The sequence below is a fragment of the Arvicanthis niloticus genome, chromosome 6, assembly GCF_011762505.2.
Source record: "Arvicanthis niloticus isolate mArvNil1 chromosome 6, mArvNil1.pat.X, whole genome shotgun sequence".
Classification (NCBI taxonomy): Eukaryota; Metazoa; Chordata; class Mammalia; order Rodentia; family Muridae; genus Arvicanthis; species Arvicanthis niloticus.
Window position 1 is genome coordinate 46,731,406 of NC_047663.1, and position 14,315 is coordinate 46,745,720.

The window sequence follows — 14,315 nt, forward strand, 5'->3', positions numbered from 1 at the left end:
TTTTTTTTTTAAGATTTATGTATTTTATGTATATAAGTACACTGTAGATGTCTTCAGACACTGTAGCTCTCTTCAGACCAGAAGAGGGCATTGGATCCCATTACAGATGGTTGTGAGCCACCATGTGGTTGCAGGGAATTAAACTCAGGACCTCTGGAAGAGCAGTCAGTGTTCTTAAATGCTGAGTCATCTCTCAGCCCCCAACGGTTTTAATTTTTAAAACTCACATACATACATAAAATAAATCTAAAGAAGATCAAGAGTGAAGCCAGCTTGAAAAGTTTGCAAAGGCTATCCCTGCAACATATTTTAAAATATAAAAGATACAAGTCATTCAGTGATGCACTCTGTTTATTTGATTGAAAAAGCTTGCTGGGCAGTGGTGGTGCACACCTTTAATACCAGCACTTGGGAGGCAGAGGCAGGTGGATTTCTGAGTTCGAGGCCAGCCTGGTCTACAGAGTGAGTTCCAGGACAGCCAGGAGTACAGAGAAACCCTGTCTTGAAAAACAAAAACAAAAATAAATAAATCATTTTTGATTGATTTATCTTCTGTGTGCCTGGTGCCCGCAAAGGGTACCAGATCTCCAAGAATTAAGGATCTGGAGTTATGGATGGCTGCGAGCCACCATGTGGGATCTGAACCCAGGTCTTCTGCAAGATTAACAATTATTAACCACTGAGTCATCTCTCCTGCTCACAAGACTTGTATTTTAATCTACAATTCACAACCTTCCACAATAACAACAAAAGAAAAGAAAAGCAAACCTAGAATTCCACAGGACTTGAGAGTGCTCACACCAAAGCAGTGCTCATAGGGCAGTGCGTGCACAGTACTATTAGCATCTCAGAAAACAGGAAGAGCTACTCATGTCTTACAGGCTTCAATAATACACCACAGATGGTCCCCCAAAGTGGGATATTTACCCTAAATGTTTAGAGCCGCCTACATTGTGTGGTTATATACATAGTTACATGCTCAATGAGTTTCTGTTGACTGAGTATACAGGTTAGACCAAACATGACTAATCTCAACTATTAATGAAGTCACCAATGTTGCTGCAACTGAGTCCTTGAGATATTTTACATTTCTTAATAATAGCCACTAGAGGACTGAGAAAACACCTATCATATTACTATCATATTAGGTCAGGAGTTCCTAAAGATTCTTTTTGGTACATTAATACACATCTCTGGGTTAGCTATTGACATGACCTATGTGAGTTTAGCATCATCTTTATTACTCTTTTGAGCTCCTAGCCCCTCTTTTTATAAATGCTTAGATAGGTTTATTGAAAGGAATTACTAGACAGAAAAATCTAGGTCAGGGCCTAATACATGATAGATGATTGATTTTTCCTTGCCATGGAAAACAATAAATTAGAGTCAAAAGAAAAGGTAGCATTTTTATATGGAAGCGTGTTCCAACAACACGGAAATGATCTAGCTGCACACCCTTCTGGTCTAGAGCATTTTCAGATTAGGATAAAAGTAACTGCAAAGACCCTGAGGCATGAGTGCTTGGACTGCTTGAGGAATGGCAAGGATGACCTGTATGCAACGTGTGCAGAGAGCACAATGGGAACAAGGAGGACAGTAGGAGCTGAGGCCAGATAGTTAGCAGGGGAAGGTATTGTCAGATCAGGAATGGTACAGAAGCCCATTATTAAAATATTGGCATTCTACTTCAAGTAGAAAAGTTATCATAATGTTTAGAAGTAAAAATTAGTATGATTTGCAGACTTTATTAATTTTGGGGGTCTGGGCACTTGTTACTAGAGACTGAGCCCAGGGCCTTGTGCATACTAGGAAAGCTAGCTTCTTTTACTTTGAGATAGAGTCTCATTAAGTTATCTAGTCAGCCCCAGTTTGCCCTGTAGCCCAGGAAGGTCTTGAATTTCTAATACTCCTCCCTCCATTCCTTGAGTAGCTAGGATTACAGGTCTGGACCAGCAGACTCAGCACTGATGCTCTGTGATTACACGTCACTATAATAACTGTACCAAGAAACTGACATAGGAATATTCATTGAATGAAATAAAGTTGTGGAAAGGAATCACATCTGCATGCTTTTTAAAAACCTGCATGTATTTTAAAGGTAAAAAAGACAGAAATTGCTTATGGTTTAGATATGAAGGTCTGATAAAAACAAAAGCCAAGAACTCTAAGATTTTGAAATCAGCAACCAAAAGTCAATGCTGCTATTTACTACAGGAAGGGAAAGAATGAAGACAAATTGAAGAGTGGATAAGTGAGATGCAGAGATGCTATCTCTGAAATACCCTCCTAGTCTTGGAAGTGGAACCACTTAAAGTTGGTTGCTACTGGGTAGCTTGTGACCGCCAAAAGGCAAGGGTGCACAGAAGACCTCATTCTTCTCCATCCAGGCCATAGATTTGGTATCTAACACTACAGCTGGAAATACTGATGAGCTGATAAAAATGAGGGTATGGAAGCCCTAAAGCTGGTTAGGACTCCTCCCTTGTTCTGCACTAAGTGACTTTCTCCCAGAAGGATCTTATGGAATCAAGTCCACCTAGGGATCAACAAAGATTAGAAGAGAGAGAGAAAGACAGATGGAATGATTGCTTATCAGGGTGCACTAACCGGAGATATTGATACTTAGTTTGTCTTTTAACTCAACATCTTTCTCATTGAGGTAAACAATTCTTACCTGTCTTCAGCCTCTTACTATACATACCCATATTATTACCTACTTCTGAGACCAGACAAACAGAACAGAATTTTACCCTCTTTTTTTTTTTTTTTTCTGCAAAGGCGTAAAACAAGCACTCCTCTTGGGAAAGAAAGTTTCTTCCAAGAACCATTAGTTATTAAACAAATTTGAAGAGTATGAGTTTTCAAAGATTTATTTTCATTTTATGTGCCTAAGTGTTTTGGTGCATGCCTATCTGTGTACAGGTACACACAGAAACCAGAAAGAGCAACTGAACTCCTTAGAAGCAGAGTTAGTGATGGTTGTGAGCAACCATGTGGGTGCTGGGAATCAAACCCAGGTCCCCTGGAAGAGCAGCAAATGCTCTTAACTGCTGAACCACTTTTCTAGCTTCTGGTTTTTATTTTTGTTTACACATTTTCTTTTATCTTCAGTGTTAAGATTGAACCCTGGGCCCTTGCACAACCTAGGTAAGTGTTCAAATTTTATGCTCTACCCTCAGGGCTTATTTGTTTTGTTTTTTGAGACAGGTCTCCTATTGTCCTGGCTGACCTTGAACTAGTTTATATGGCTGAGAATAACACTGCATCCTTACTACTGCTTCCACTGCTCAAGTAATCAAGGGAGTACAAAGGATGCCGGCCGCTTTTGATGAGCCCACACCCTAGAACATTTCTCTACTTAAAAAGAAATCTAAGTACAGGGAATACATGCTCAAATTCTGCTATAAGGCATAAACTTACTGTTTATAATAAGCTGGGCAATGGTGGCCTGTAATTCCAGCACTCGGGAGGCAGAGGCAGGTGGGTCTCTGAGTTTGAGGCCAGCCTGGTCTACAAAGTCAGTTCTAGGACAGCCAAGGCTACACAGGAAAATCCTGTCTCAAAAAACAAAACCCTAAGTAATCATAAAAAATTATTAAATATTTAGTTCCAAGCATCGTATAACAATTTCCATACATGTATGTATGTGAAAAGAGACAACAGTACATATGACTCCAGGATTTTAATTTTTGCTGTATATTTATGTTTGCAGCGTTGAGGGTCAAACCAAGGGTCTTGTGCTTGGTAAACAGCCTCAGTCACTCTGCTTTATTTTCTAAAGGACTGTTTATGTATAAATGATATCAATACATAAATATAGAGACTTACTAGCATTTCTTATAGGCCAGGTATGGTGGCACATGTCTTTAACCCTGGCACTTAAAAGGCAGAGATAGAGCATCTCTTTGAATTCCATGCCAGCCAGGTCTATATCATAAGACCCTGCCTCAAAAACAAACAAATCCCATATTTACACGTCATGTTTAGAATTCAGTTTTTATTTTCTGTCTTGGTGTGGAAAATTGAACTCAAGGCTTAAATTTTGTTTTCTTTTTAAGTTTTGTGTTCACTGGTGTTTTACTTGCACATATGTCTGTGTGAGGGTGTCAGATCCCTTGGAAATGGAGTTACAGACAGTTGTGAGCTGCCATGTAGGTGCAAGGCTAGGCAAGTACTCCATTCTGGAGTCAGAGCCCAACCCTGAAAGTCAGTTTACTGACTTAACAAAATCAGTTCTTTGTCTATTATGCATTTCACTTTGATTGAAGACTTCTTCTTCCTTTTTGTAGTGACACATATCTTATCTTAGCGCTTGGGAGACTGAGACAAGAGGATCAGAAGTTTAAGGCCATCCTCTTCTGTATAGCTATTCTGGGGTCAGCCTGGGCTATATGTGAGAGACTGTCTCAAAAAACCAAAACCTAAAAAGAAAATAACATTCATCTAAAAAAAAAAAAAAAAAAAAAAAAAGACTTCCTCCTGAGAAGCCACTCATGGACTACTCCCCAAAGGCCTCTCCCCTAGGGAGTACATTGTCACAGACTCTAAGAGTGCCTTAGCACAGGAGACTGCTAATTCCCCACGAGTGTGGTAGAACAACCCAGTCTGCCCTACTCTCCACTGGCTGAAGACTCAACTGTTAAACTAGAAGTTCCATAGTCCCAACCAGGGCAACAGGGAATGGCCTTTGTTTTCTATAAACAGACAAGAAAAAAGTCGGGTTAAAACAGTCCTTAGAGGAAGGAAAATAGAAACCAGGCAGCGAGGAATGCTTCATATTCCTAAAAGCTTTTTTTGTAAGTTAACACATGGTGTCTGCTTCTCTCTAGTCACCTATTTATCACTCTCCTCCTTAGAGAAGGGAAAAAGCCCTGGCTGTTTTCCTAGTGCAGAGTTCTGTGGCTGGGGAGAGGGAGAGGGAAGGAAGGAGGGTGCTTTAAGCATGATGCAAACCATTTGGAGCTGAGTAAGAGCACTGCCAACACAAGCTGCACTATTTAAACAAGTGAGGAAATGATCGTATATACAACATGCCAGGAGCTCTGCGCTCTTGCGCTCTTGCGTGCTCTCTCTCTCTCTCTCTCTCTCTCTCTCTCTCTCTCTCTCTCTCTCTTTCCCCCTCCCTCCCTCCTTCCCTCTTCTCTCCCTCCCTTCCTTTCTTGCTCTCATACACACACACAGGCACAGGGAGGACTGGGGGGAGACAGCCCACAGCCCCCCCCCAAAGGAAGTTGAGAGGGATTTTTTTCAGGACACAGAACTGGATGTCAGCGGCTAAAAGGTCGATATTTTCCCTTAACACCCTTCTCAATGACTTAATCATGTTCCGTTTGCACAGAAAACTTCCCAAGAATAAAGTCTGGAGAATTAAGAGAATGGGTAAATGGGAAGGGATGTTTGGCCTGCAGCTGACCTTATCCGAGGTTTTCTCCACGTAGCAGGGGTCCTGAGGGGCAGCCAGCAAGGGGACAAAGCCAGAGAGAAGCCGATCCTCTTCCAGGATAAGCAGGGTGAGGTCATCATCCGGGTCCTTGTACAGTGGCACCTCAGACTGATTCACTGCAGTCAGTATGTTACAGAAATCAGCTAGTGTTGACCACACATCCACAGCAACCCTGTAAGAAACAAGATGAGAAAAGAATGGCTCTGAAGAGATCAGTGAAAGTGTTCTTCATGATTTGGGAATGGAAAGGTGCTTGCAACAAAAGCTGTAAGGCTGGCTGGCAGCTGTCAAGAAATATTACCAAAAATGCAATAAGAAGTTGTGCACACTATCTGAGTTGTGTCACCATCTGAGGTGTGTATATTGCTCTATGTGAAGGTGAAACTGACCAGGGGACTTTTAATCCTAACCAGAGAGGGTGAAAAAGAATTTTGAGAACCAGTTGCTTAATGCTGGTCCTGTCACTTTTCCAGAATGTGTGATGAGACACTTTAAAACAGTCTAGATACCAAGTGCCTAAAGCAGCTCTCAGAAGTCCCAGCTCTTGCATAGTCAAATATATGCCACATAGACAGAAACTGGGCACTAATCTCTCTCCCTCATTTAGTTCAGACTATTACCTACTGTGGCTCAGGCATAACGACACAGGGAGTAGTCACACTGTGTAGTCAAGTAGGCTTCCTTCTTAGAAATACTTTATAAATTAATTCTCTATATGTAAGCAGTAAAATGAATACATGTCCAAGAAAATCTCCCTTCCTATCCTGCCAAAGTCTGCTCTGGAAGGGAAAGCTTCTTGCTCACTTCAATGCTATCTTGGCTGTCCCACAACTTCTTCTTTCTCTCACTTGTACATTAGACACAGGATGACTAACCATCCTGGGACTGTTTTAACACTAAAATTTTCACATCTCTTAAGTCCCCTAGTCTGACACAAATCAGGATGCTTGGACACCCCAGTCCCACATCACCAGGTTCTGGTTGAACCTGAGAAGAAAGACTATAAGATTTCTCTCTCTCTCTCTCTCTCTCTCTCTCTCTCTCTCTCTCTCTTTCTCTCTCTCTCTCTCCCTCCCTCCCTCCCTCCCTCCCTCCCTAAAACTCCAAGGTAGAATTATAGAAAGAAGGTTCATTTAGTTCAGACTATTAGCTACTGTGGCTCAGATTGTTTGGTGGGTGCTAAACATCTCCTAAACTTTGCCTGCCTAGGAAACCTCAATTGTAGTTGTATACAATGCCTGCTGAGTTTACAGACTTGATTTTCTCCTCCAGAAAAGCTTCTAAACCAGGAGACAGGAATAGGAGGTACCTACCCTCTAGATGCTAAGATGTTAAAAATTGTATAAAAAACAAAACAACAACAACAAAACGCCACAGGAGAGATGGAGGACGAAGAGGCACTATGCCAAGAAGTTCTAAGAGTCCCCTGAAATCTCCCAAGGGCACTGTCCATGAGCCTACAGGGTAGGGTGAGACGTAAGCCATTCAACCCTCAACTCCCATTCCAAGATGACAGGAAAGAGGGCATTCCAGGAATTGCCACTGAGAGTGAAGCTGGGGAAGACTAGGGAGAGGGAGAGGGACTCCCTCACCAGCTCCAGGTGGAAGGAAGGCTGAGGTGGTTTATTTACTGAAATCACTACACTAGGAAAAGGCAATGAAATGAAACATCTTGTTTTCAAGAGCGTCCTGGGAACCAGGCGGAACATAGTCCCATTAATCACACAACGGCACATAATCAACACACGTGTATTGCAGATCCAAGTTACTTCCCAGGCTCTGCCTAGCAAGAAGAACACTTTTGAGAAGAATCACCAGAGGGATGTGAGTTTTCTAAGCACTCTGCATGGACACCAACAAGCAGACTCATTCACAAAGCTCCATCTTTTGGCTCAGCTGAGTTTGGCTGTCAGAAATGTTTAAATATGGAAAAAAATAAACAGTTGCAACACGTTTCTGTGCAGAAATCTGCCTGGGCTCCTCTGTGATGTAATGGGAAACGCGGCACTCAGGCTACCAGCTGTAGAATAAACAGAACTTTGAGGGTTAAAAGGAACTGAACTTTCCACGACCCCATCTGCAGAGAAGAAAATAATAAGAGGAATGATGCACTGCCCCACAGCTCTGATAGTTTATCCTCCGGTCCGGCTGCAGAGACAAGCACCGGATGTGATAGGACTGTTCAGGGCTGCCTCTGAGGTTAGTGCTGCCCATGGGAGACACACAAAGAGGCTCTTCCAGTTCCCTGCTTCCTCCCCCAGTGCCCTGCTGGCCACTTGAGCCCACTGCCTGAGTCTGATCCCACAGCGTGGTGAGCTTTGGCCAACAGGCACTGCTTGGCTGCAGAGCAGCAATTTGGAAAATAAACAGGAAAAACGCCAGTGAGAAGGAAGAAGGTGAAAAGTCTCCCATCTGAATTCTTGGCTTGGAGGTCATGGTTGGTGCTAAACAGGTCAAGGCTGCTTGAGGACATAGTTAGGGATGAGGGTGTGGGCAGCAGTATCCCCAGCCAGAGAGAGGCGGCAGAAAATCACCCACAGTTTCCTCAGTGGGAGGCCCTACATCCCTCTCATCCTCCCACCCTTACCATCTTGGATCCAAGAAGAAGAAATATGTGGTACCATGTGGTTCTCATTACCATGCTCTCCTGTCCCCTAAGGCTCAGATAAACCAAACTGACTCCTCCCAGAGACTGCTGATCATCACTAGGGACTTCTGCCCACCTTTATCTTTTGCCTATTACCACCCACCTTGTGCCAAAACCTTATGACACACTGCAGTGATAAGGTAGATGAGAGTTCTTACCCTGTTGATTTTGTAAGACAGCAGCTAAGGCCAAAAGACATAGGAAGTGCCCTGAGTTCCCGAGTCAGAAATATAAATAAAAGCAGTCCAAGGGTCAAGCTAGACTGATCAGAATCAAGGAGATATAAAAAAAAATGCTTCAATGAAAAGTCACTCCTACAGTTAGATCAGCCTGATCTTGTTGGTACCCATGGGCTAACCTGTGACAAAGGTATGGGAAATAAGAATCAACAAACCACCACCACCACCACCACCACCACCAACAACAACAACAACAACAAGAACAACAAGGAGAGGTTCTTCAAAACCCAGGTGAGAGGCCTGAACTGAAAAGCTAACACCTGCTGGAGGATGATGTTGTTTCTGGAAGCTTACAGTCAACTGTGCCAAAGGGTTGAGAGGTCAATTCCATGGGTGAACAGTTTCCTGTCTAAGTAGAAGCGGGACATCTTAAATTTTTTTCCTCATGTTTCTTTCTTATCCTAATAAGAAGTGCCATTTAACCTTCATCTCACAGCAGCCCTTGGACACTAAGGAGTCAAGGCTGGTGGAAGGGTACAAAGTCAATTCCTTATGGCTCTGAAGGGCTTCAAGATACTCGAGAACATGTGGGGTCAGCCAAGCCACTCTGCCATCCATTTCTATCCAGTTGTTTTGCTGAGGAGATTGAAGGTTATAGGTGGGTAGGACGGTGTGAAGGTGGGTGTGAAGACTCTCACTCTGTAGTCCAGGCTGGCTTGGAACTCACCATGTAGCCCTGACTGGCTTCAAAGCCTCAGTGATTCTGACTGCTGGGATCACAGGTATACGGTCCTATGCTTGGCTCAGACAAATCCTTCTGGCTTCTTCTCAACTTGTATTTGAGGGATGTACCAGAGCCTACAAAATCCCACTAAAGTTAGGGTACACTCTACACCAAGCAGACACAAATCAGCCAGAGAATATAAAACTGTGTTCAATAAACTCATTTATGGCTCCCAGAATGGCGGCAATGGAGTCTCTCAGAAGCTGGGGTGTGATTTGTGTTCAGGGATCAGCAGTTGCAAAGTGACCCACTAGCCCAACCTCAAAGAACACACCATACACGAGGAAAGCAGATCCCTGGCTGTAGCCTGAATGCCAGATCCTAGCCTGAGACAGACCAGCAATGACTAGTTAGAGGTATGCACTCAGTACCAAGGTTCACTACAGACATGCATTCACTTACTCCACCAGCAAGGGGTGGTGGTGGGGGGGAGAGTTAATTTACTTTTTATTGCCTCAGAATTCCAAGGTTTAATGTAGCTGTCAGTTTGAGTGCAGTGCAGCTGCTGGCCGATACAATGCAGCCCAGGCCAGCCCAGGTGACTGGGGAAACACATTTCACAGAAATGAACCAACACACACTCTTGGCTGGTTGTTTGGAGGATATTGACTTGGGGAATCAGATTAACCCTTCAGGCTGGGGTTAGTTCTGCAAATAGCATTAGAGACCTCTTCAGTCCAGGGAACTGAAATGCTTGCTCTCAGGTGAGCCCACAGTTTTTTTGTGTGTCTATAGTTCTCACAGGCGATGCTATACAACTATGTGTCTTGCAAGACAGAGGTGTGGAACATATAAGGCATGGTATACCATGGCCATCATCTCCTTGTCTGAAATGCAGGAAGAAAGCCAGGTCTGCTATCTGCCAGGGAAAGTCAGGTAGGACTGTTCCCAGAGTTCCAACAGACAGGACTAAGGAAGGGCAACAGGTTGAAATGGTCTGACCAGGGCTCAGTCTGTCTTTCTAGAAAGACCAAGGAAGAGTAAGCATTCACACACTTCTTCATATTTTTACTGGGGGAATAGGCTGACTGGTGATTAATATCAAGTACAATGACCCCATGTTACAAGCCTGCGGGGGCCTGTGGAGGTGGCCATTTCCTGTGTAATACCAGCTTGTTTAAACACTAACATTCAAACTCCACAGCTGCAGAACAAACCCGGAAAGAGCTGAGTGAGAAGAAGCCCTGCATTGTGTTTAAGAGCTATGGAAGATCAGAGAGGTAGTACAGATGGGAAACAAGTTGGGTTTTGGGTTCCTGGGGTGAAGAAATCTGGAAACAGCCAAGGTGGTATAGAAAGAAGGTTCAAGGAAACTAAAAGTCCACTGAGCACAAACTCACAGGACAAACTATCAAGCAAATGCTCCAAGGCATACATTATCTGCTTTAAGAAATCTATTTCCCTTTGGGAGCCCAACTCTCTGAATCAACAGACAACATTAAATTCCTGGTTGCCCTGGAACACTTCTTATGTAACTGAAAAAAAAAAAAAAAACAAAACCAACAACAACAACAACAACAACAAATGGCAGCATATAAGCAGCTAGTTGCAGAAATGGACCTAAACCTAACAAGTGTAGTGGTGCTACAAGAATAATATTTGGGCATAAGATGTTAGTAAATTCTGTCAAAAGCCTGTTTGCACTGGGATGAGTGCATGATTCTGGAACTTCAGTGCTAGGAACTATAGTAGGCTATAAGGGTGGAGATGCAGCTCTCTCACTGAGATACAGGAACCATAAAATTTGTGTTTTAGATGCTGCTACAATACAAAGAGATCACTATTCTAGGAGGTTAAGACAAGCAGCAAGATACCTTGTTCACGAATAAGAGATGCCTACTAGGTAACCTAGTTGAAGACTATCCCTTCAAGAAACATAGTTCATATAATAGCAAGTCAACTGGGTCTTTTGAGAAAGTACTCAGCCATAAATCAGTTGTCTAGCAGAGCAAATCAGATTCTGAAGCTGTACTACAAGGACATAGGCTTCTCCATGTTGACATGAAGTGTAGTGAGCCCTACAGTCAGTACCAGATCACTGTAATCTTTGTAGGCTTTCTCAGGTACCAAAGTGTTTCTCCTATGTCATCTCCCCAAACTCATTCTAGGTCATAGCCTTATTTGATTTCAGCTCTCTCAAGTCATTCTCGTATATATGGCCTCTGTAACATCACTATGGTGTGTTAAACCCATCAGCACTGGGTTTGGGAAAAACAGCCCCTAGGGGATTCTGACATCTCCATGGCCTGAGCAGAGGAGCCCTTGGCAGCCTCCCTGGTGCGGATTCTCACGGTTCCTGCTCCTCCAAACTTTTAGCTGTAACCACTCCCAACACGTCTTCTCAGTTTAGCATATACTGGACCCAAATAACCTCAGCCCAGTGCTGGAAAGTCTCTCCCTGGGGTCAGCTGTTGTACCCTGCAAGGTCAGACTAAAGCCTTAGACCAACACCCCTTTCTTTCAAAAGGAGTCCTGTGGGAGGAGTGGGGAGAAAACAGAGGCTCCTGCCATGGGAGAGATCATGTGTGCCCCACGCTTAGCACTTGGAGGAAGAGGAACCCCTTGGTGCCAGGCTGCAGTGCTGACGCCCCAAACTGGAGCCAGGGAGACTGGCTGGGGAGCCAGGGTAGCAAAGGGGCTTCCCACAGTCACCAGCACTTCCTTTAGGGAAGTGCTGATGGACTATTACTTAGTGACCTCCTAAAATGCTCTTTGGGAAGACATATTAAGCGTCCTTGAAAGGCTGCCGATTAGATTTGGGATTAGTTCTCATTCAAAGTTGCCTATGAGGGTGCACGAACTAGCTGTTTCTTTAACTCAAGAATTCCTATCTCATCTACAAGGCCAACATATGTGTGCTCCCTGAGGACACACCCTTTTTCTCTGATGAGAGAGCCTCGGAAGACTCCCTACAAGTTTTTTCAAGTATGATCTGCAGACTATATAGGACAAGCAATGGAAAAGCAGCAAGTCCAGGAATTTCTAGATTTGAAAAAAAAAAAAAACCAAAAAACAAAAAAAAACCAGTACTCCAATCCAACAGTGTGATAAATGCATCCGAGCTACAATTAGGAAGATATATAGCGTCAGAATTCGAAGGTCTGGGCAGCCTGGTGAAACGCGGGCTCTCCAGAGCCCCAGCTATGTTTCCCATTATGTAACCCTGGTCATGGGCAGACAGCCAGACTCCAAATGAAAAAGAGACTCTGGCTTGGCACTGGTTCTATTTTCCTATCCTCATTCGGGGTCAGCACAGTGTCATACAGCTGCAGAGAAAGCTCTGGGGATTAAACCTGGGAAAGCCTCCAAGACCAGGACCTGGGTTCAAGTACCAGCTGAAAGCAATAAACCAACTGCCACAGCTGGGCTAGGTTTGGATGTTCTCAGAGTCCCCTGACTCTTTCACTTACTGAGAACTAGAGATCAAGATGAGGGAAGATTTGGCTTCAGCAGAGACTGTGAAATGAGGTAGGTTGTCCCACTGCCCTGGCTCTGCCCAAGGTCCTGGGATACAAGGAGTTCCTATGTCTGGGTTCATGGAAGACTGCTTTCAGCTTTTCTTCCATCGGCTGACATTAACACCTTTCCTCATGGTCACTTAGTGAAGTAGAAAGCAGCTGCTTGCTTTTCCTGCCTCAAAAAAGCCATGGTATAGAAAAGCTAAGAAATTGTGCTAGTTGACAGTCATGTAGGTGGTCCCTCCAAAGGCTGAAGTCCGTTCTAAAATGACCAAAACCCTCTATACTGCCTTTTACAGTGGACAAGGAAGCCACTTGCCACAGCCCACTACAATCTCCTGAGACACGAAGCCATTCTATCACATCTCCTAACAGAGCCAAGTGAAGTCTCCTTACCTACATGCTGACTCCAGACCCACTAAATGCCACTGTGGGGAAGGAACAAATAGCTCTGCAAACCTTCCCTTATCAGCTCTTGAAGAGTAATGAGATCCTGTCACCATCATCATAAGTGTTCCACATGTGCCTACCTAGAAATAGTAGATCTGACTAGAAAGAATAGGATCACACAGGCAAAGAGGAGAGAACCCAGAAAATTAATGGTGAACTTTGGAATCCTTCAGGACAGTGAAGGATTGTGTGCTATCAATTTCTAACCATTCAAGGAGGGAAGGCACAAATGAAGGGGTCGAGATGAAGTAAGGGTCCAACAGGTCAGAGGAATCATCTGGAAGTGGATTTCCTAGAGGAAATGCAAGAGAAAAGTATAGATTATGTATCTTAAGATCAGAGAAGAAATGAAGGCAAGGACCAATGAAAACACACAAAGGGGCTAGCAGTAAGTGGAAGCCATTTCCTTCTTACTCCCTGGAGAGCATTCCTAAATCTTTCAAAATGCAGATCTGCATGAAGGAACTTTCTAGTGTCAGGGATGTTATGGTTCTGACCTCTACAGAACTATCTAGGGTATGTCATTCCCTATGGCCTCAAAAGAAGACGTCATAAAAGCTATGTCTGGTGACTCACACCTGTAATACCAGTACTTCAAGGTTAGGTAGGATTGCCACAAATCTACAAAGTGAGTTTCAGGTCAGCCTAGGTTATAGAGCAAAAACCTTGTTTCAATAACCAAAGGTATCCATAGATTGGATGGATGACTATAAGACACAAGTTTGAAAGGGACAGAGACACCAAACTTGCCAATGGGAGTACCTAGGCAGCTAATTATAGGAAAAAACTAGAAAAGAGAAAAAGTAAAACTCTGAATCCACCTTTCTAATGCTCAGATCTTAAGGCTGGAAAATGGAGCTATCCCCAGTGTTAGTCACACCAGGTTTGCTCTGCTGAACTTAGTCCTTATATGACCATGCCTTGGGGTCAGGCCAAAGGACAGCGACTGCTGTTTGACACTTAAACTTGCATTCCAGAGACAGTCAGCTGCTGATCATGATGAAGGGCAGGGGAGGGAGAGGAGGGGAAAAGAGAGGAGAAGTGATAGGAGGGGGAGGTGAGGAAAGGAGAACACAAGAACAAGAGAACCTAAATCCTGACCACACTGACATTCACAAGAGTGAATGTCTTAAGCTACAAAAACTTCTTTACTGGGAAGGCAAATTCAATATAGTAATGGGTCAGATTTGTTTTGTTTTTTTTTTTTTCCCTGTGAAGTCTGAATAAATGAAGCAAGTAGGATTCATGTGTCTCAACCTCTCCTAGTTCTACTGGAGATGGCTTGGACCACATATCCAGCTACAGATTAAGCCCTTGTCCAAAGATGGGCACACAGAGTTAGCAATAGACCATT

At 43.6% G+C, this 14,315-nt stretch overlaps 1 protein-coding gene across 5 annotated transcripts in view; it reads right to left on the minus strand.

Annotated features, from left to right (window-relative positions):
* The window catches only part of Smg6 (SMG6 nonsense mediated mRNA decay factor), a 222,766-nt gene that overhangs the window by 95,013 nt on the left and 113,438 nt on the right, over positions 1 to 14,315 (minus strand). For all 5 annotated transcript variants that reach the window (XM_076936313.1, XM_034504241.2, XM_076936309.1 and 2 more), the window contains one exon: positions 5,414 to 5,615. In XM_076936313.1, coding sequence (XP_076792428.1) covers positions 5,414 to 5,615 — 202 coding nt within the window. The remainder of the gene's footprint in view (positions 1 to 5,413; positions 5,616 to 14,315) is intronic.